Raw genomic sequence first — 22,653 nt, 5'->3', positions numbered from 1 at the left:
GTGCATGTTCCAAATTGTCTCATTCTTTACTTTGGGCATATCTAATCAAGAGTAGGGTAGCATTACTCTTCCATCCTCTGGAATCAAGATTGGTCATTGTATTGATCCATATCTAAATTTTTCAGGGGCAGCTAGGTAGTGCAGTGGATAGAGCACCAGCCCTTAAGTCAGGAGGACGTAAGTTCAAATCTGGCCTCAGATACTTAACACTTCCTAGCTGTGTGGACCCTGGGCAAGTCACTTAACCCCAACATTTTTACAATGTTATTGTTATTATATAAATTGCTGTCACAATTCTACTCATTTCACTTGATGTCAGTTGCATACACATGTTCTTATATCATTATTTGTTCAATAATACACCGATTGCTAGCTACGCCATGTTTAAATTCTTGCCATAAGAAAAGAACTGCTATCATAATTTTAATACATATGGATCATTCTCTTATTCCTTTTATTCCTTTAGAATAAGTATCATTGGATCAAAGGATATGATCTTTGGAAAACATTTTGAAATTATCCCAAAAGGAGTTTGGCCATTTATCAATTGGGAAATGGCTCTTATTCGAATTAATTTGAATAAGTTCCTTATATATCCTGAAAATTAGAGATTTGCTATTGTTTTTGATGTAGTTTTAAAGGAACTCTTCCTTCTACCCATGTCATTTAGACTTTTGAGGCTGCTTTACATCTTTGGAGCAAATGTTATGTGGGCTTTTGATGTAAATTAAAAAAAAAAAATCTGACTGTTACTATGTGACATTAAGTTCTAGACCAACATTTCCCAACTTTTTTGACTATAAAAGACCGCTTTTGTGGAGTTTCACATAAGATAGCATTGTCTTTTGTTTGAGAAAAAGATGATGATGACACAAATTTATTATGAATTCAGCAATATTTTTAAATGATTTATATTTTGTTAATTGTAGTATCCAATAACTTTTGAAAAATATGTTTTGTTATTATATTGAAGTATATATATTTTTTAGAGCTAAATTAAGCAATATTACTTTGTACTCATGTAAATTCAACAATTGCTACAAGAATTAGCAACAACTATTGTGCTAGAGTGGAGTAGGGCTGAGATGGGAGTTGGTCCCTCTATGGCTGATATAGTCATGGGTGGAGGCCGAATTGGGCCGATTTGCCGGGTTTTGGCAGTGATAAGTCCTAGCAATCCCAGGGTGTTGACGTTTGTTATGAGGATGTGTTGAATGTCTCAAGAATTATTGTTTGTTATTAGTCATGCTGTAGTTAGTATAAAGCCGATATCACCAATTAGGTTATAGAGGATGGCCTGTAGGGCGGCAGTGTTTGCATTGGTTCACCCAAATCACCATCCGATGAGTATTAATGATATGATTCCTATTCCTTCTCATCTGATGAAAAGTTTAAATAGGTTGTTTGCAGAGACAAGAATGATTAAATAGGAAAGTGATTAGGTATTTAAAGAAGCGGTGGATGTTAGGATCTGCGTGTATATACCATGTTGAGAATTCTAGAATAGATCATGTAATGTACAGTGCGATACGGATGAAGATAATGGAGAAGTAGTCTAGTTTGAAGCTTATGGTTAGATTAAAGGTATTTATTGAGAATCATTGTCAGTTGGTAATTGTGGCTTCTTGTCCTCAGTAGATGAAGAGGATTAGTGGGACAAGGCTGTTAAGAGTTTTTTTGTGTTTTTACATAGGTCGGGGACGTTATAGATTAGAGGAAAAGCAAGTATGGTAATAGATAGTGAGAGTGAAGAATTTAATAGGTGGTTAATTACTTTTATTTGGAATTGCACCAAAATTTTTGGTTCCTAAGACCAATAGATGACTATTATCCTTTAAAAGTAAAAAGACATGGGTTTTAGGCATGGGTTCAAGAGTTAGCAGTTCTTGTAACTTTCTTGAGCATATAAGGAGATTTAAACTCCTTAGATTCACAATCTAATGTTTTTGTTAAACTATATTTGTAGTATGTAGGGTCCAGGATGAATTTGGGGTTGATGGAAATAATTAGGAGGGGTAAGAGGTGGAGTGCCATTAGCATATGTTCTCAGGTGAAGGTTGGTTTGATAGGGTATATGTGGTGGATAAATTTTCCCCATTGTGAGGTAATTAGTATGTGGAGGGAATAAAAGACAGTAATTACTGTATTAATACCTAGGAGTATAAGTGAGAAGTTAGATCAGGAGAATGAGGTTATGATTACTATTAGTTCACCTAATAGGTTGATGGTAGGAGGTTGGGTTAGGTTTGCCAGGCTGGCTAGTAATCATCAGGCACATATAAGTGGAAGTAGTAACAATGTGTTGTTAGTAACAATGTTGCTGTCCCATGAGTTGTTAGTCCATTTAATGAGAACTTTTATCCTAGACTCTTGCCACAGCAAACTGCTAAATTGATGTGACAAATTTATTTTATGCTGTTGAAACATTATTATTATAACATACTGGAAAAGTCTAATAGAAATATTTTTTAACTCTGTTCATAATTGTTTTTTCTTGATCTCTTTTGGTGTTGCTACTCCTCAAATTGTAATAAAAATTATAGCACAGAGTAAAGGACTTCTATGACCGAAATGACCTAAGATGTCATCTAGTCCAGGAATTCTTAAATTTTTTCAACTTGTAATCCATTTTTACCCAAGCAGTTTTTATGCTATCCAGGGTATATAGGTGTATAAAATAGATATATATGAATCAAACATTTGGTGATAATAAATTATATTTTCTTGACCCCCACATTCAATTATGTGAATCCAGATGGGGTGGCAACCCACAATTTAAGAACCTTTGATTTAGCTCAAGTGAAGTGACTTGTTCAATCTCTTCACTAGTAGTAGTAGTAGTAGTAGTAGTAGTAGGTAGCAATCTAATATTCAAGCTCAGGCATTTTGGTTTCCAACACAGGTGAAGTTGTATTTAAAAGATGGCCCCTAGCTCCCAAAGACATTTGCCTGTTTCCTTAGATTCTCAGATAGGAGGATGGAAAAGAGAATTATCAATTATTCAAATTTTGAAAGTCCAAATGAACTATACAGAGGTGGGTAAGTAAGAACAATGAGTAGATTAGATTACCTAGGATTAAAAGGTTTTGTTTGCTAAATAGCAAAAGGATTAAATTCAGAAGATTGTTTGAAGCTAAATTATGAAGAACTTTAAAGGTCAGGCTGAGAAATTTGGACTGTATTCTGTAGATGATGGGGAAACCAATGAAAGAGTTTGAACAGGAGGAGAGATGTGATGAATATAGTATTTTAAGAAAATTAATCTGATGACACTATCCACAGTTGATAGGAGGAAGAAAAGTTGGTGGCAACACCAGCTAAGATTTTTGTACAATAATCTAGGCTGTGAAACTTGACCTTTGTTAGGAGATTGAAAGGTAAAAGACTGTCACATAAAAGAAGAAAGAATAAAAAGAACATTATGCACTTGGAGCTAAAAAATAAATTTGGAGCTCTTTCTGGAGAGGTGGAAGCTACATGTTCTGAAGGGAAAATAAGCTGCTTATTCTCCCCAAAAGTGATAAAGTAGACTAACAAAAATGGGCAGGTTAAAAAAATCATTCAATATAAGACTTGGAGAATAAAGAAAAAGTCTGGGTGGTTGTTCTTTCCCCATTCAACAGGGAAAGGCAGTTTTGCATTGCAACCTGCTAACAGTAAAGGAAAGATTAATTTTCTTCTTGGAATATGTTTCCAATACATTACAAAGAAACTCTTAAAATTTATTAAAATAAAATCTAGGAGGGATAGCTAACAAATCAATCAGGACCCCAAAAGATCTGATAGACTCCAAAATTGGACAGAATCTAGCAAGTTAAAATTTAATAGCGATGAAGACAGTCTTACACATGAGTTCAAAAAACAACCATTTGGAAGCACAGGATAGACTCACAGGAAAGAGACAGCAGTTTGGCTGAAAAAGATCTCTAAATTTAAGTGGGTGTAGTCTCATTATGACTCAGTAGTATGACATAGTAGCCAAGAAAGCTAATATAATTTTGAATAACATTGAGAAGCACAGCTTCTGGGCATAAAGAGGTGAAAGTTCCCAATTCTAACCAATTCTGCTTCATTTGACCCCATAATATTCACTTCTCGGGGCTATAGTTTAGAAAGGACATTTATAGATTTTTGGCTGTCTGAACTAGAGGCAGCCTGACCAAAATTATTCCTGAAAATCCCTGAAGTTTGATCAAATTATGATCAGGGAATATAATGAGAAACTATAGTGACTTCTTCCTTTGAAAACTGTATAAAATGTTAGCCTAACCTGCCTTCCCAACCCCGACATCAAAGCCATTTCCAGCACAGGATAGACTCTCAACGTAGCCATGGACCATTAGGAACAGGTATACTATAGCGTATAGCATGAAACTTTCTGTGAACAGGGGGAGAAAGAATAGATAAAAGTAGATTAAAAAAAACTTCGGGGTTAGTAGAAAACTCTTTGATGGGAACTTTGGAAGCCCCAGAGAATAGTTGCAGTTAGCAGTGAGCATGGTACTGACCAAATCAGCTAAGTGCTGCATCTCACAGACCAGACAATCCATGTCAAGGGACTTTTTGGTCTATAAAACTGTCCTGAGACACCAAAGAGGATCCTCAAGACTCAGCATTCTGAACTTCAAAGATCTAGGGGATCAAAGTCTCCAAGAGTTAAAGAGAAGAAGTCTAGTTATACAGGGAGAGCTCAGCTCAAGACCAAGCAGGCACCATTCTACCCAGGAAGACACAGGGGAGAAGGTAGAAGATACAGACCCAATTTAGGTATTAAAGTTAGAAAAATGAATAATTCAAGGAAAAAACTTTTCAGTATCAAAAAAAATATTGCAAGTCTTAACTAATTCCATAATAATTTCACATAGAGACTTGAAAGCAAAAAGTTGATTTTTCAATGTAACTATATGAATGTCTAGAAGAAATGAAGCAAAATATTTGAAAAAAATAACTCTGAATGAAAGTTATAAGGATAACATAGCTTAGAAGAAAAAGTTGTAAAACTCAAGAAATTAGATCCCTGAAAATTAGAATTGATTGAACAAAAATGAATCCAGAAGACAGGAAGAAATATTAGAACAAAATCAAAAGATTGAAAATATAGAAAAAATATCAGATATCTGAAAGAAAAACAACTGATCTGGAAAAGGTTCTCTCAAGAAGAAATAATTTGAAAATCACTGGACTTACTGAAGATCATGATAAAAAAATGACATTATATTTCAAGAAATCAGATGAAAATTGTTGAGATCTATTAGAACCAAAGGGCAAAAGAAAGATATAAAGAATCTACTGATCATGTCCCTGAAAGGAGCCAACTCCCTCCCCCCACTAATATCTTAGTTAAAAGCCAGCTGTTTCATATGAAAGGAAGACATTACAAGCATATAAAGTGAAGTAGTTCAAGTACAAAAGAACTGTAGTTAAGATCACACAAGACCTGGGAGTTTCTACTCAAAATGATAGATCTTGGAATATAATATTCCAAAAGAAAGAGAGATAAGTATACAACCAAGAATAACTTACTTTGCAAAATTGAGCAAAATTCTAGGGGTGGATGACTTTCATTCATTTTTGATGAAAACAGGGATTAGGAACTTTGAAATATGAACAGAAGACTCTTGAGACGCCTAGAATGTTAATGTTTGAGCAGTTGTAAGAAATTGTATGATGACATCCTAAGTGTAGAAGATATAGGGGGTCTCTTTAGAATTGTAATGTCTTCATAGGATGTTGCTGTAATTAAATAAGAAAAACAGAGGGTGGGGTGGGGGAGGAATTGGTTCCATTTTTAAAAAGAGCATTAAGAGAAGGGAGAGAATAAAGAGCTATACATTAAAGTAGAATGAAGGAGGTAGACCTTAGTACTTTTTATAATTAGGAAGCATGAGGAGAATATAGAAATATGGAGGAAGGTATGCAAAGAATAAACATGAGATGCGAACTTCACTCTCATCTGAAATGAGCAAAGGAGGATTAAACACAAACATGCACAGTGTTGTAGAAATATATCAAATAATTAGGGTCCTGGAAGAAGAAAAGAGGAAGGGGAGTGGTTAAGAGGGAGGATAATAGTCACAGCAAACAAATTTCCTGAACTAAAAAAGGGATTAAAATGGATTTTAAAAAGAAAATAAATAGAATATAAGATTGCTTCTTGGGTAATTGAGGAATTACTGAACAAATTGTGCTATATGTATGTAATGGAATATTATTGTCTAGCAAGAAATGACAAAAGAGAATTTCAAAAAATTCTACATGATAAGGCCTCTTATGTGAGAGCAAAAAGACTGTACAGAAAATTAACTTTGAAAGATTTAAGAAAGAAAAGGAAAATAAGACAAATTCTAATCAAAATGTGTGTGGGAAAAATAGGAATCACAATTATCTTGTAATACCTTGATGGAATGATTACCAACCACCTGATGGCCTAATATTAGAAAATCCCTCTATTAAAGGAGCAATAAAATAGAACAAATTATGCAAGGACATAGTAAGGCAGATGATCTCATCTACTGTTGTAACAACTACCTATTGTTCTTGAATAAGAGTTTATGTAGTTTTACTTTAAAAAAATTATTTCACAATTGTAATTTAGTCATTGCACAGAAGAAGAAAAAAAGGAGTTGAGAAGGATGCACAGGCAAACAGGATAATTTTTAAAGTAACATGGATATATATGTATGTGTATGTGTATGTGTGTGTGTGTGTGTGTATGTATTTATTTAGAGAGAAAAAAAGAGAATGTTGTGTCCTGCTTTCTAGAGCCCCCAAGTTGGGATGACAAATTATAGCATTGCTTTCTAGAGCCCCCATATTGGGGTGATTAAAATATACCTTCCTAGTGGAGAAGTGATGAGGTGGGACTCCTGAAGATAGTGGGAAAAATGGACTCCATTTATTTCAAGGGCTTTCTCCTTTTTATAATGTAACAAAAACAACAATGCGTGTGGGACCACATAAACAACTTGCTATTGTATGTAGTTTGCCACCTGGTATCACTCTTCCACCTGGTATCACTCTGCCTCAATCTCAACACAGGTTGTCACCCCCCCTCCACTTCTCAGGAAGACTGAAAGCCTTAGGGGAGATGGGGAGTCAAATCAGACATTGTTAGCAGGTTCCCTCTAGTCTGAAGGGTCTTATACCTCACCCAGAGTTCCCCCATTGACTGTGACCCTCTACAAAAGAGAGAGAGGGAGATCTCTATATATTTATAGCTATATTTTTTCAAAGGCGCATGTGAAATAGAAACTTTCAGATAGAATCTTTTTTGTGTTCCTTATATGTGGAAATGCTCTTTCTTTAGTTTTTAGGTTTAGATAAACTGGAGAGTATCTAGATAAACTAACAGGGATGGTGAAGGGAATATGGTATATAGTATATGTACTATATTATGTGAGATTAGTTGGAGAAACAAGTAATGTTTCTCTTGGAGAAAAGAAGGTATCACATGAGAACTATCTTCAAGAGTTTGAAAGGTTGTCATATAAAAGAAGGATTAGCCTTGTTCTATCTCCCAAAGGTAGAACCAGAGCAGGGGATGAGAACTGCAAAGATTCTGATTTAGGTTTGATATCCTATTTATAATTCAAGCTATTTCAGAAAGTAAGGCACTGTCTCAGGAAGTTATAGGCTGCCCTTTTTGGAGATGTTGAAAGAGAGGCTATTTGATCCATTAATATGCATGTTATAGTGCATACATTTTTGTATATGTTGGACCAAATGGTTGCCAAACCATTAATTCATTATAAAATTAATGTGATTTTGCTAAATGTGGAGAGCCAAGATTAAAATTCATAAAATTATTAGAACTTTGTATTCAAAATTTTTAAATTTAATTTGAAAAGATTTTACTATGTGCCTATTATATGCAACATGTAATCCTAAGAGCTGGATATAAAGATGGGAAATAATGTAATCTTTGTCCCCAAAAAGGATCTTTGTTATTCAATAAAGGTAGATTTCTTCTTTTTCTTCCTCTACCTTCTCCTCCTCTTCTTCTTTTTCTTCTTTCACCTTCTTTCTTTTCCTTCTTCTTGGAGAAGAGAGAGAGTGAAACCAAAGATAACAGCCTAGAAGATCATTATAATAATCCAGGTGTGAGGTGAGAAGGCCCTCAACTAGAGTGGTAGCCATGTGTATAGATAGAAGGAAAAGGTGCAAGAGATCTCACACAGATAGAATTGATAGGACTTGCTAATTGATTGAAAGGGTAGGAGGTGGAGTGGGGAGGGTTGAGGGAGAGAGAAAACTGATGTACTTTGAGCATTGGTAATTGAGAAAGTGGTAATATCTTTAACTGAAATAGACAATTGGAGAGGAGGTGCAGGTTTTGAGTGGAAGATAATAAATTCCAATTTGACATGTTGATTGAAAGATGCTGAGTATTCATCCAAATGGAGCTGTACCCATGCTGCTCTTACTTCTCTGCTCTTACATTATGCTCCTTCTCGTTCTGTCTCTTAATAGTTTCAGATGCAATACAGTAGCTCAGGGGAAAATATGAGAATTGGATATATTGATTTAGGCTTCAAATGAAGCAGTGATAATTGAATCCCTAGGAACAGGAGAACACAGTAATGAAGTAGATATATGGAGAAAAGAGTAGGGGACCTGGGATAGAGCCTTGGGATAAGGGAGCAAGAGTTAATATTATGTTGTAAAACTTTAAAAAATGTTATTATAAATTTTTTTTTTTTTTTTTTGCTAAATTAGACTATCCTTAGAGCAAAATTTGGCATTTGTTTTATGAAGGCAAGGTACAGATGGATTTTGTATAGAATAAAGGAGACACTGATATGTGAAACTTGGGAAATGTAAGGAAAGTGATAGAAGACAATTACTTTTGAAGTTTAGCCAGGACACCATCACCAATACCCCAAGAAAAAGTGATGTAATTCATATTGTTATATTTGTTTATCTCTCTCACGTAAGTAATGAAAGGAAGCCAAGCCAACTTACATCTGGAAAGTATTCACATCCTGAGGCAGTATCATTATACCTCAGTGAATTTTTGTTTGTAGATATATCTTTCTATCTGCCTAGTTAGGTGTCATATATGTGGATGTGACAGGCAATTTGGAAATATGGACAAATACAAAAGATGAAGAAAAGGAAAACCAGTGCCTCTAATTGCTTCTACTAGACTAAACTTGTGGTGGCCAATAATCAGATTTGGGGAAATGGATTTTTAAAAATTAATCTACAGGAGGAAACAAACTTTGCCAGGGTTTTTAGGTGCTCAGTAAACTCCCTTAAAAAATTCCAGTTTAAGTCAATTTTTAAAAAAAGTTAGTTTAAGTCTATCTCTTATCTAAATGTTAATAACTATGCTGAGGTGCCACTAGCAGAATCTTCTCTGTAAGTTAAGATTAAACTTCAGTTAGAAGGGGCCCTCCAGTGGCTACCTGAAACAAGAACCCCTGAGACCCTTTTATAATTTCCTTACAAACTTAGACTCTACTTGAATGCTATTAGTGACTCAGAATTCACTACTGTTCCATTTTGGGACCACTAACTTTACTTGTAAGGAAGTTCTTTGTATTGAACTAGCAATCTACCTCTCTATAACTTATGTTCACTGGGGCCAAGTAGAACAAACTTCATGCTTCTTTCCCATTACTAGTCTTCATGTATTTGAAAAATGTTTTTACATTGCTCTAAGTCTTCATTTCTCCATGCTTTATTTAGGTTTAGTCTCTTCAAGTTAATTGACTAAGTTCCTTAGAAGATAGTTTTGCAAAATAGAATGATTATTGATTTTGGAGTGAAAGGATCTGGATTCAAATCCTAACCTTCCTACTAGTTTTGTGTGACATTGGGAAAGTTACAGGCTTCAGTTTTCTACTCTGTAAATGAGGAGATAGTATAAGATGACTTTTAAAGTCCCTTTCAAGGGACTTTAATTTTTGACCCTATGATTCTTATAAAGTAAGGTGAAGTTCTTCTAGCTACTTTATGTCTTGCTTTTTGTTCAGAATATTATTGGCAGCTATTCATTTTTTCTAATCAAAATTTTTTTTGCTTCTCTTAATATTATACAAATTTTGCTGCTATCTTTGTAACTATTTCCCTAATTGGGATGAAATATTTACTTATTAAAGTACTCAGTTGTCATTGTCCTGAACGGCCATTTAGGAAACTGAGAAAATCATCTCAGACTGTCTTTTTTCATTCATTGTCAACTTTGCTATATTTTAAAATATCTAGCTAGATCCTTATTCTTCCCTATTTCTGCCTTCCTTCTTCTGCATTATTTTATGTAAGGTTTAGTAAAAACCTTTTAAATTAATGCCACCTGAAAATATCCTGGCACCATTTCTGCAGTTTTTCTGCTGTGATTTAAAAATGTTTTTACAAAAAGCATTCTCATCTATAATGTTGTCTCTGCCTATTTTATTTAAATCATTGACCAGATGGTTGTACTGTTGTATTTGCTTTTTAGTTGCAGGCATTCTGAGTTCAATATATTAAGAACAAAAACAGGCACATGCTTAAAATTACTTTTACAGGAATTTTCTTCTGACTGGGAGGATTTTATGTGAAACTACAAAAGGAAAAAGCCTGTACACATCAAGATCAATAAGAACACATTTACTCCCAATATTCCTTAAATGCAAAGTTTCTTCTCATCTACTTTTAAAAATTTTTAACAAAGTGCAGAAAAATCTTGTGGTTTTCCTCAAGACCCTCAATAATAGTCATTTATAGGCTAAAAGTGGCTTGCATTTATGACAAAATATTGTATTTTGTATAATGAAGTCTCTGAACTGAGAGTTCTTGTAAGCTCTGGTACTTGATAGTGACTTACACTTGTACTTTACCCCCACTGCTAACCCCAATCCAATGTATTAATAATAGGAGTAAATGCACTTCATATTGTTATCTAATAATATGCTTTTTAAAAATATTTTTTCAGATATTCTATTTCTTGTGCTTTGCTGGTATTTTATATTGCAAGATGATGCAACTTTAATTTGAGCATAACCAATGAGGTCCAGATTCTGTAGTCATTTCATATGGAGGGTGCCTTTTGAAGTCCAAAGTGGGGAAGAATTGTAAAATTGAATCCAGCTCATACTTTCTTTTCTGTTTATGATAAATGCTTGGATAAATGAATTAATAAGAACTTTTAGGCAATATTAGCAATTCTAAATATCTTTCTAAATTGGCAACTGTCTAAATATCTTGCTAAAACTTTCTGCCCTTAATGAAGTAAATTGCCCTTTTTTGATTTTATTCTGTTTTTTAAAATAGATATAACTCCCTCAACAAACTGGAAAGGGACTCAAAAGACAATGACAAATTGTATGTAGAAGGAACTGGAGCCTCTATTGAAGGGCTGATTATGGTATTTTGGCCTCGCTCAAAGTGAGGGCAACCCCTTCAGAAACCCCTTCAGTTTGTTTTAAACCAAAGTGATTTTTTAAAAAAATTTAGAGACATCCCTATCAATCATCAAATAAGTGAACTTAATGATATTAATTTTAGATACTCTAGGTACTCAAAACCACTTGGTAGTATTTTGAAATGTTGAACTCAAAGGATAAAACTCTTTAGTGTTCCAAGAAACCTAAGTGTGGCAGATAGGAGAAAGGAGGGAGAGAAAGAGAAAAAAGAAAGAGTGTCAGCCATTGAGGATGGAGTCAGAAGAGCTCATTTTTCTACTCTATTTCTTGATTTGGAACTTTATGTTAATATTGGGCTCTTTTCTCAGCATGGGGTGGGAGAGGTGCTCAGTCTAAAGCTTTTTTTTTTTTTTTCCTCTGCTTTTTTCAGAACTTGTGCTGGGGTTTGAAAATTTTTTGTACTTCCAAGGAGGTATGATTTGGGGAGGTTTACATTCTGTCTTAGCCCAGAAGGGGCTCGTTTTTCTTGAGATTACAATCAGTACTTCTCAGGTCTCCTCCGCCGTTGGAACCTCTTTTGGGTCCCAAAGTGATACTGCCCCTCAGGGCTTCCACTCCCTCCTGACTGAAAATGCTGCTCTCTACCCTTGAACTATGACCCAAAAGTGAGTCTAGGCAAGTGACCTTGCACAGGCCTCTCTTACTTACATCCAGTTCACTTGAATGTTATGGTATCAGGAAGGACAAACAACTATAGGCAAAGGAGTTGCCAAACAGTAGCTGGTCCTGCATCCAATAAAAAACTCTGTAATCTCTTCCTAACCAGTTGCTAGGTCCCCTTATGTTCTCTCACTTGAGAGCTGTTTTGTAATTATTTGGTATTTATTCTCCATATATTTACATATGCACATGTTGTCCTTGATAGAATTTAAGATCTTTGAGAGAAGAGATTGTTTCACTTTTTGATTTTGAATAAGTTAGCACTTAAATACATGTTAGGAATCTGCTATGTGGTAAGTGATGATTGCCGTGATAGTGTCAAAGAATTTCGGATTCAAAAGGACTTTAGTGACCATCTAATCCAATACAAACTCACATAATACCTTCTACAATACATCCGAAAAGTGCTCATCCAGCTTTTGCCTGAAGACTCCAATGAAGGAAAGCTCACTGCTTACCAAGACAGAACATTTTATTTTTAGATTGCTCTAATTCTCTGGAAGATTGTCCTTATATTTGGTCTAAATTTCTCTTTTTAGAATTTCTCTCCATTGATCCTATTTATGTTCTTTGATGCCAAACCAAACCAATCTATACATAAAGATGACTGTCATGGCTCTCCCAAAGTTTTATTTTTTTTCAGGTCATACATTATCGTCATACAGCAATAAACATTTTCATAGACCTAAAGAAAAAAGACTTTGGGAGAGCACATGGAATGGATGTGAGGCTCTTCTTCATCTCTGGATACTTTGTAGCATACTGGTGTCCTCCTTAAAAAGGGGTACCCAGAATTGGACACAAAATATTTTAGATGAGGTCTGATGGAAAATGATTTTTTATAAATAGCTTCTTCTCTGTTCCAGGAAGTCTAAGCGTATTTATTTAGGAGATTTGATGATGGGTACAGATTCAATAGATATATCTTATTTTCACACAACTTTATGGGATATATTTAAAGAGTTAAGGTGATTTTAAGCATATCTTCAGAGGAGAATTTGTGTTAATAAAATAATTTGTTTGCTATTTAAAATAAAACTAATGCCTATACACATGAATTTCAGAAAATCCCTTGTCTCTCTCTTTTATTAGCTCATATTTCATTTTCTTTGTGATTTGATATATCATTTGATTATATTTTTTATTTTATTATTATATATGTTATTATTATTATTATAATTTGATTTTCTTAGTGATACACCTTTATGAGGGACTTGGTACTTACACATTTCTAGATTATGCCCTAAAATGTACTCTGAACTTTTACTTACACTCTAATGCAGGCTGATTCTCTGTGTAGGTTTTGGTGTTTGGAAAACATTGGATAAGTTATCTCATATGCCAAAAGGGAAAAGTTTATGATCAAATAGGATAAATGTGGTAATAGACAAATGACCAAACACTGGTAAAATGACCAATTGGTGGAAAGTATTTTTCCTAAGAAGTTTTGTCTGGTCAGAATATGACCTCCTTTTTATTTAGTTGGGATTTTTAGACTAATAATTTCCCTTTCCTTTATTTTGGATTTGTTCAATCTTTATGAGGTTATTCCATTTTACAGTTATGCCTAGATTAATGATATGTTTAAATTGTATAAAGTACAACTTCTGTAGTTGGAATTATTTGGTTTTTCACTGTATTGATCACTTTCTTGCAGAGAAAAACAACAATAAACATTTTCATAGAATAAATATTTTTTGGTGTTTTTACACTTAATCTACTTAAAAGTTGAAAATTCTCTTTTACTGCTTTCTAATCTTAGTCTTTGAAACATAAAGACATAGATTAATTGCAAGTGCTTAGAGAAATATATTTTTTAAAGATAACAACTGTTATTGGTTCAGGACAATTGATTCCAGGCATTCATTTTCTATAATAGATAATATTATTATTGAATGTAACGTTATATGTAGAATTACTTGAATGGTATCCATAGTTCCACTCCTAAACTCCACCGAGGAGCTTGTTTTCCTTACTCTGGTTCTTTTTTAGGTCCCTTCTTAAACTATTGAATGATTGGTCATAAAAAAGTAATTTATTTTAAATGGACATTATTTTAAAATTTGAGCTCTACTAGAACTCAAAAAATAATGGAAAATTGAAATATAAAAATTTAAGTGGAAAGAAAGCATGTAAATTACAAAAAATTTAGTATTGAGTGACTCAAAATAGTTTCATATATTCACTTTGAGAAATATTACTAGTTGGGATAATTTTATATTCATATATTGGGGGAAATGTTGGAGGAGATAAAATTTAAAGTAGGGAGGCAATAACAAAATATGTGCCTTCATGTCTCTTTTCTCATATTAATCTCAGAGAAGCTTTCTCAAAACAAAAATTCATAATGGCGAAAACTAAATAATTGGCATTAGATGCATGTATACTAAGTGGATTCATTCACTTCTCTAAGGGAAATCTGAAAAGTAAGCAAATTTGCATTTTGGATCTCTGGACAAACTCTTCTCTTCCCTCATCTAACAACTTCAGTAAATCCCCTCTCTGTTTCTCTTTAGATGGCTTATGCTGTCTCTATTCTTTAAGATAATTCCTTTGAGGAAAAGTTAATGAGGAATGTAATGTTCAGTATATTGTACTAAACCATTAAGCAGCTAAACAGCACATGATAGAGCATAGAACCTGGCATCCCACAAAAGGATAAAACAAGTTCTTTGAAATATAATGGTTGGCAATTAAGTGATGGGTTTCTTGAATTGAATTGTCAAATGATACTCATTTACTGAAGACTTCTGGTCCATATGCCTGGGGTTGTCCTTATTAGTACTTGAGTTTCAACTTCCTACTCTGCTATTCAATCTGTGTTTTAGCAAGTTGCTGTTGTCTACTTTCTTCAGCTACTTTCTTTCTAAATAAGTTTAAACCTTGCATTAGAAAAGAGTTTAAAAGACTACAAGAAAAGAGAGACATGAGAATTTGAACTGCTTTTCTTTTGTCATCCATGACATCAAGCTTGCAAAAGTACACATGATACTCTGGTAGGCAAAGAATTATGTATGCTTATAATTTTATTCAGATGTACAGATGGCACTTATGCAGAGAACGTGCTAATAATAGGAGTAAAACCCCTAATTATCCTTGTTCCTGAAACCCATTTGCTTTTTGTTGATCTGAATCATCTCCCCAGAATGAAAAGGATTGTAAAGTTAGAAATCTTGCTTTCATTTAGTTGTGCATCTGCTTTTTTGCAGTCAAGTAAGTACAGTTTAGAATCAGAGTTGCAGTCTAAAAGTAAAGGAAATAACGTGAAGCATTTGGTTAAACTTTTTGTAAATTATAAGATCTGTGTTTTAGTTTGGATTATTTTGGAATGGCGGGAATCTCCAAAGGTGATGCTGCTTTAGACTGGTCACTCTGTTTAAGACCACCGGCTTTGTTTTATTTTCAGCTGTCTTTGATAAACTACAGAACTGTATGAACAAATGCATTTCAGCAGGAGGGGTTAAAGGTAGGACAAACAGGGAAAGCTAATTTAAACCATGTACTTCCAGCTGAAACTAATTTTTCCTCAGTTTGTGAAAGAGATCAAATTTTCAATCTGACCCATGAAGACTTTTTTTTTTTTTTTTTTGGTTTTAATTATCCTTTTGTTGTTGTTGCTGCTTAAATAGATCCAGCAGTGGGAGCAGAATCTAGAAAAATTTCACATGGATCTCTTCAGGATGCGGTGCTATTTGGCCAGTCTACAAGGGGGAGAGTTACCAAATCCTAAGAGTCTTTTAGCTGCTGCAAGTCGTCCTTCTAAACTGGCACTGGGCAGATTGGGCATTTTATCAGTTTCTTCCTTCCATGCACTGGTAAGTCTCAGAAAGAAATTTAAGTAGTTGTAGTCCAGATGCAAAAGAGATGATTGAAGTTATTTATATAAGCTTTATTGTTGCTTTATAAATTCTTGATAATTATCACCCAGCCTCTATTTAAAGACTAGGTTCTACAATCTACTAACATCTTGAGCCTAGGGATAGTAGAAGGGGTAGATTAGATGACCTGGAAAATGTCCCTTAAATAAGTATGACAATTTTTTAATTCTTCAAAGCTTAGCTCAAATATCCTCTTCCACCAAAAGCCATTTTTAATCTTTTTAGTTGCTAGTTTCCTCCAATGAGTATTACTTTGTATATATCTTGCATTTAATTTTCTATTGCACATCTTGTTTCTTCCCAACAGAATGTAAGCTGGTTGATAGGAGATACTGTCCCTTTGTATTCCCCCTGCATAGTACCTGGCACAGAGCAAATATTGAATAATTATTTATTAAATTGAATTGAATCCTTTTGACTTCGTGTCAGGGGATTCACAACTTCTCAAGGCAGTCTATTTTATTTTCAGAAAACTTTAATTGATATAAAGCCTTGCTTGTACTAAGCAAGATTCATACTTCTTGTAGATTCCATCTTTTAGCTCTAGTTGTCTTATTGGGAACTAATTAGGACATAAGACAGGTAGAATCTCTATAGGAAGATCCTTCAAACCTTTTTAAAGTTAAATTTTATTTTTCCCTCAGTGTCAAGTATTTATGTTTTTCTCTATTCCACTTTCCCCTCCAGTGGAAAAAAAGAGAAGGAAAACAGTCCTGTGACAAACATACATAGCAATTCCTGTGAATATCCAATTTTATATCTTGATTTCATCATCTCTCAGAAGATAGATAGCATTCTTCATGATTGGTCCTCTGAAATCATCATTGATCATTCCTTGGATCAAAATTCTTAAGTTATTCTAAATTGTTTGCTTTCAGACTATTGTTATAGAATAAATTGTTCTTCTGGTTCTGCTCACTTCATTGTACATTAGTTCATGTCTTTGAACTTTTCTCTGAATTCTCAAACATTTGATGACAGATGTTCTTATTTATTTGTTTTTTGATACTTTACCTAGAGTCCTTTTAATAGTAGAGGACTCTTTAGTCATACTGAGATATGTTGCTTTCTTCCCTCTTCATGCCTTTTCCCACTTCATAGTAGCAGGACGATGTAATCCCTGGGAATTGGCAATGGTTGTATAAATAATTTTATGACTAAGTGAAGATTGTTTTTCCTGGGACTGTTGAAAGCCCCTCTGGGGTTTTTTGAGATCACTTGCATTTGCATAGGCCCAACTTTGCATAAGTATAGTTTGGGAACCATTGGGTTGTTTTCTTAATCTTGGTGTTTGCTATGGAGTCTTTCTAATGTCTCAACTGGCTTGTTTCTTCTTGTATGTTGTCAAGGTATAAAATGAAATTGTGGCTTTGATATGTTGACCAGAAAATCAGTATTCATGACAGAAAGTATACCTGTTTGATAGACAGCTAGTTCTCTCTGTATTACAAAGGGTTCTAGAGTAATATTTTAAAAATAAATGTTTTAAATTAGATATGCTCCAGAGATGAATCAGCTCTCCGTAAACGGACATTGTCATTGACACAGCAAGGTCAAAGTAAAAAGGGATTGTTTTCATCACTGAAAGGACTGGACACTTTGGCAAGAAAAGGGAAAGACAAAAGACCATCCATAACACAGGTAAATGTCCTATTATCTGAAGAGTAGTAGTAAAATAATTAATTTTAGTTATTCACTATGGGCTCTGGTTTTTTAAAAATTATTTCCCTGAAACTTTTCTTGGGTAAATGGATGTCAAGCATTAATACTCATGGCTAACTTGAATACTAAAGGGTAAGGATCTGAAATACTTTTAAGAGGGAATATATAGTAAGTTGATTTTTAAAAAAATCCACCATACCAAATCTTTGTTTATGGACCTTAAAACATAAAGATTATGTTTTCAAACATTCCTGTTATGAATAAAAACATGACTATGTATGTGTGTGCATATATATAATATATATGTATATATATATGTATATATATATATATATATATATATATACATATATATATATAAAGCTATATTATGGGTAGAACAATTTTAAATCTTATTGATTTTCTGTTTATGGTCCCATTTTGAAAAATACTTATTTGCATAATTAAGACAGACCTTATTCATTTATTACAGAACTTCAAAGTATTGACTAAATTTATTTCTTTATCATGAAATGCAAGATGTATTAAACATAAATATTGTGATGAATACAATTATTGATTTCTATTAACAATTATAAAAAGAAAATTAATTTATCAAGTGATCATTGGTTTTTCTTTAATGTGCATATTAATATTAGCTATTATATCATCTCTCTCTAAATTCCAATGGCTCCCTTTCATTTTGAGGATCAAATACAAAATCCTCAGTTTGGTATTTAAAGCCCTTCATAAATTTTCTCATGCCCTGAGAATGCTCTCCCTACCCTTCTCCACCTTACTAAATTCCCTGGGTTTCTTAAAGTAGCCATTAAGGCTCCTCCCAGAGCCTTTTCTAAGCCCTTTTAGTTCTACTGTCTTCCTTTTAATTAATTCCATTTCTTTCTGAATAGATGTTATTTGTTTGTATTTGTTTGTTGTCTCTGCCATAAGATTGTAAATTTCTTGAAGGCAAGGACTATTTTTCCTTCTTTTTGTCTCCTTAGCTCTTAGTATTAGACAGTAAATGTTCATTGACCCCTTAACTGGTGAATATTATTTGGGATTTGGTCTACCAGCATGAGCTCCCTATTTAACATCTTAACATCTTTTATAATCTTAACATCTTCTTAATGGAGGGAAAAAGTGTTTTTGGTTGAGATGGTCATTCCTTAAGTATATAGGGAGCTCTTCTAATGGGTTTGATGCCCATATCGCTAAGTAGAATTAATAAGCAAGTATGCTGAAATTTTTGAAAGATTTTTTTCTATTAAATTAATGCAAGTCTGATTACTGTGCAGCAACTGAAAGGTGATCTAGAAATCACGTCTTCAGAGGATGCATTCTTTGTTAATTGCAAGAGCTATCATTTTCAAAATAACTTGAATGGCCCATGATATTAAAAATTAAAAGATGCAAATGTGTGGGGAAGAAGAGAACAGGTGTTAATGATATTGCTTTTTAAAAATTCACCTTTAAATGTATTAAGGTAGTAAATAATAAAATTTGTGGGATATTTATGTGAAGCTGTTGACTTCAGATTTTTTAATATTGCAAATGATTAGCTGTCAAATTCATGTGATATAGCCCTTTCATTTCTCTCTCTCTCTCTCTCATATATTTATCTCATTTAGATTTTTGATTCAAGTGGCAATCATGGATTTCCTGGAACTCAGCTGCCCCAGAGCTCCAATAATTCCAGTGAGGTAAACTTGGCTGTAGATACCAGCTATTTTGTGCATATATATATATTTTTTTTTTTAATTTGTGGAAAAAATGTTGTTGAATTATTATACAAAGAACTCTTCCCATGCCTCCTCCTGGTGTGAAGATGGCCCAAACTTATTGAGAATGATTTATTCGGTGTATCATAAAATCTGGCAATTCTTACCAATGGGAGAGGGCTTTGAATATGAGTCTTGGTGACCAATGAAATTGAAAATCTTAAAGGTCCAGAAAGAATGTTCATTAGAAATGGCTGCATGGTTCCATTAAATTGAGAGTATGGGGTAGTTTCTTTTAAATTAATAAATCATGCTTTGAAGAAATTAGATACCTCTAAAAATAACTCTTTCAGATAATACTATCATTGTAATAGAAATTTGCTAAATGCTACATTATTCTACTTCAAAATTATGGTATGACCAATAAATACAACAATGTACTTTTAAAGACTCATGATCCAAGCTCTTTACTGCTTTCATCATTAGCTCCTAGTTGAAAGGCCAAATGATAAATACTAAGTCTTTTCTCCAAGAATCTAGAGCTGAAATCCATAAATCTAACAATCTATAAATATTCATTAAGCTCCTACTGTATGCCAGCCATCATATTATCTGCTGGCGATAAAAAATAAAACTGATCTTTCTGTAAAGGGACTTGCATTATGTCAGAGGAATTAATATGTGCCTATTTAATTAAATATAAAATACATATAAGATAATTTTAGGGGACTGAGATCAAGAAAGTTCTCTTGAAATGTACTTTGAGGGAAACTAGGAATTCAAAGAGATAGTGGTAAGTAGAGAGGGCATTCTGGACATAAATGATAGCCTATATGATAGGCCATAGAGACTAGAGTGTCTTAGATGAATAACAGTTATGAAGTTAAGTAAGCTGGACTTTGAAATGTGGAGACATAATAAGTCTGGAAAGGTAGGTAGGAGTTAGGTTGTGAAAGGTTTTAAATATCAAACAGAGGAGGTATTTATTGGATCCTAGGAGTAATAGGGAACCACTAGAATATATTGAACAGTGAAATGATTAGATTTTTTTTCTTAAATAAGCAGCTATATTTAGGATAATTGGGAGAGAAAAAAGACTTGAGATAATGGAACCACTTTAGGAAGCTCTTATAGGAAGTCTAGGAGGAGAAATGATGAGACATTGAAACAGATTGACATCTGGGCTAGTAGAGTGAAAGGGACACATGCAAAAGATATTGTGGACATAAAATTGATAAAACTTGCTTATGATATAATAAGTCAGAGATGACTTCAGTGTTGTGAGATTGAGTAACTGAAAGGAGATGGCACCTAAAAAGTAAGCCATAAGTTTAGAAGAAAAATGGTTTTGGAAGAAAGAATAAATTCTGCTGTGAACATATGGAATTTGAGATGCTTGAAGGACATATAGTTTGTGATGTCCAATAGACAGTTAATGATGTGAAACCAGAGCACCAGAGAGATAAAGATTAAATATAGAGATCTGTGAGTCATCTGGAAAGAGATGATTACTAAAGCCATAGGGCTGCTTCCACAGTTGGGGTATGATGTAGATGAAAATTTTAACCAATAACACCAAGCACCTGGAGGAGAACCATAGCTAGAGGGAGGAATAATGTCTCAAAAACTAAAAGAAGAGATGGTAGCCAGGAAGAGAGGATGGCCAGCAGTCTGAAATGTTGTAGAGAAGTTGAAAAGGTTGAGGGACAACTAAGAAAAGCCCACTGGATTTGGCAATGAAGAAATTTGAAAATAGCAGCTTCACTTATAGCTGTGTGACTCTGGGCAAATCATTTAGTCCTATTTTCCTTAGTTTCTTCATCTTCAAAATGATCTGGAGAAGAAAATAGCAAACCATTCAAATATCTTTGCCAAGAAAACCCTAAATAGGGTCACAAAAAGTCTACTATGACTGAACAACTGAACAGCAAACGCATGATGTTGTTGTGAACATCAAATAATATATATTATAACACATTTAGCACATAGCAAGTGCTACGTAAATGTTAGCTATTATTATTAATAGAAATAAAAATGCTAATATCTGATAGCAGCTTTAAAAGCAAATGTCAGGATGGAGGAGGGAGGGAAAGAAAAAAATGTTTGTTAATTGAAAAAAGTGATTAGAAATAAAAGCAAGTCTTATTGAAAAAGAAATATTGAGAATATTGAAAAATCTTTCAGAAATGATAAAAATTTAGGTACTAGTGTAAGACAGTAGAAGAGATATTTGGGGCAGGAATTTTTCCCAACTTTCTTGGAAAAGATAGCTTTCTGGCTTCTTTCTATGATTTTGAATGCCACAGATAATCCCCTCCCAACGGCTTAATGTGCCATGCCTATTCTTCATTTTGCTGTTGAAGAGATCATTTATTTTTTTGCTCACTACCTCAGAATCCTACAGTAAGTCTGCATCCTCTGCAGTCTCTTATTCACTTTTCAGAGATTGGATAGCAGAAAAATGAAGGATGTAAGAGGGTAGGGAAGATCAGGAATTTGAGTGACTATGGTCATTCATATCCTTGGTATTCATCTTGTCTTTGATCTTTCTAAAAGAAAAGTAAATCAGAGATTGATCCTTATCCACAAGTCAGTAAATTTATCTTTTCACTATTGTTTTCTATCTAAAGTCTACCTTTTTTAATGTACTATTAACCTGAGATAGATTTTTTAGGATTCCCATTTTTTGAACTATGGTAGTAAGTATTGCTAGTATTGTATAGCTAGTATTGTATTTTTGTGTCTTTATTACCTAAATGAATTCACTTGACAAGATGCAGTCTGCACCATCTGTGTTTTCTTATCCTATGCTATTTATTCATGTCCATCCATAAATCCTCCATAGTGAATGTACCATATGTTGTTGTTAAATGGTTTCAGTCATGTCTGACTCTTTGACCCCCATTTGAAGTTTTCTTGGCAAAGATCCTGGAATGGTTTGCCATTTCCTTTTTCAATTCATTTTATAGATGAAAAAACTGAGGCATCAAGGTTAAGTGACATGCCAGGGTCACACAGTTGGTGAGTGTCTGAGACCAGACTTGAACTCAGGAAGGTGAAACTTTCCGACTCCTGCCTGGCATTCTAACCATTGCCTCACCTAGCTATCCATACTTGTTGTGAAACTATTAAAAAAATTGTTTATGAATACCAATACAGGACTTAGGCTTTCCATCTGTTATTTCTGTTTCTTGCTATGTGACCTATATCTATTTTCTGATGATAAATGTCCTTGAGGGTATATTTTATTACACTTGCATCTTATGAAATTAATTAGATAGTATTCCAATTACAGAATATGCTAGCCCATAGACCCCTTAGTGGCATCTCTTTTCCCAGACTATG

The 22,653-nt window shown here is 33.7% G+C and overlaps 1 protein-coding gene across 1 annotated transcript in view; it reads left to right on the top strand.

The window, feature by feature from the left end:
• TIAM2 (TIAM Rac1 associated GEF 2) overlaps positions 1-22,653 on the top strand; it is a 278,343-nt gene that overhangs the window by 146,427 nt on the left and 109,263 nt on the right. The window contains exons 9-11 of the mRNA XM_031937584.1: positions 15,698-15,883; positions 17,441-17,587; positions 19,219-19,290. Coding sequence (XP_031793444.1) covers positions 15,698-15,883; positions 17,441-17,587; positions 19,219-19,290 — 405 coding nt within the window. The remainder of the gene's footprint in view (positions 1-15,697; positions 15,884-17,440; positions 17,588-19,218; positions 19,291-22,653) is intronic.

The sequence above is a fragment of the Sarcophilus harrisii genome, chromosome 4, assembly GCF_902635505.1.
Source record: "Sarcophilus harrisii chromosome 4, mSarHar1.11, whole genome shotgun sequence".
NCBI classification, from domain to species: Eukaryota; Metazoa; Chordata; class Mammalia; order Dasyuromorphia; family Dasyuridae; genus Sarcophilus; species Sarcophilus harrisii.
The sequence above is the reverse complement of the archived record's forward strand: the minus strand, read 5'-3'. Positions and strand labels throughout refer to the sequence as shown.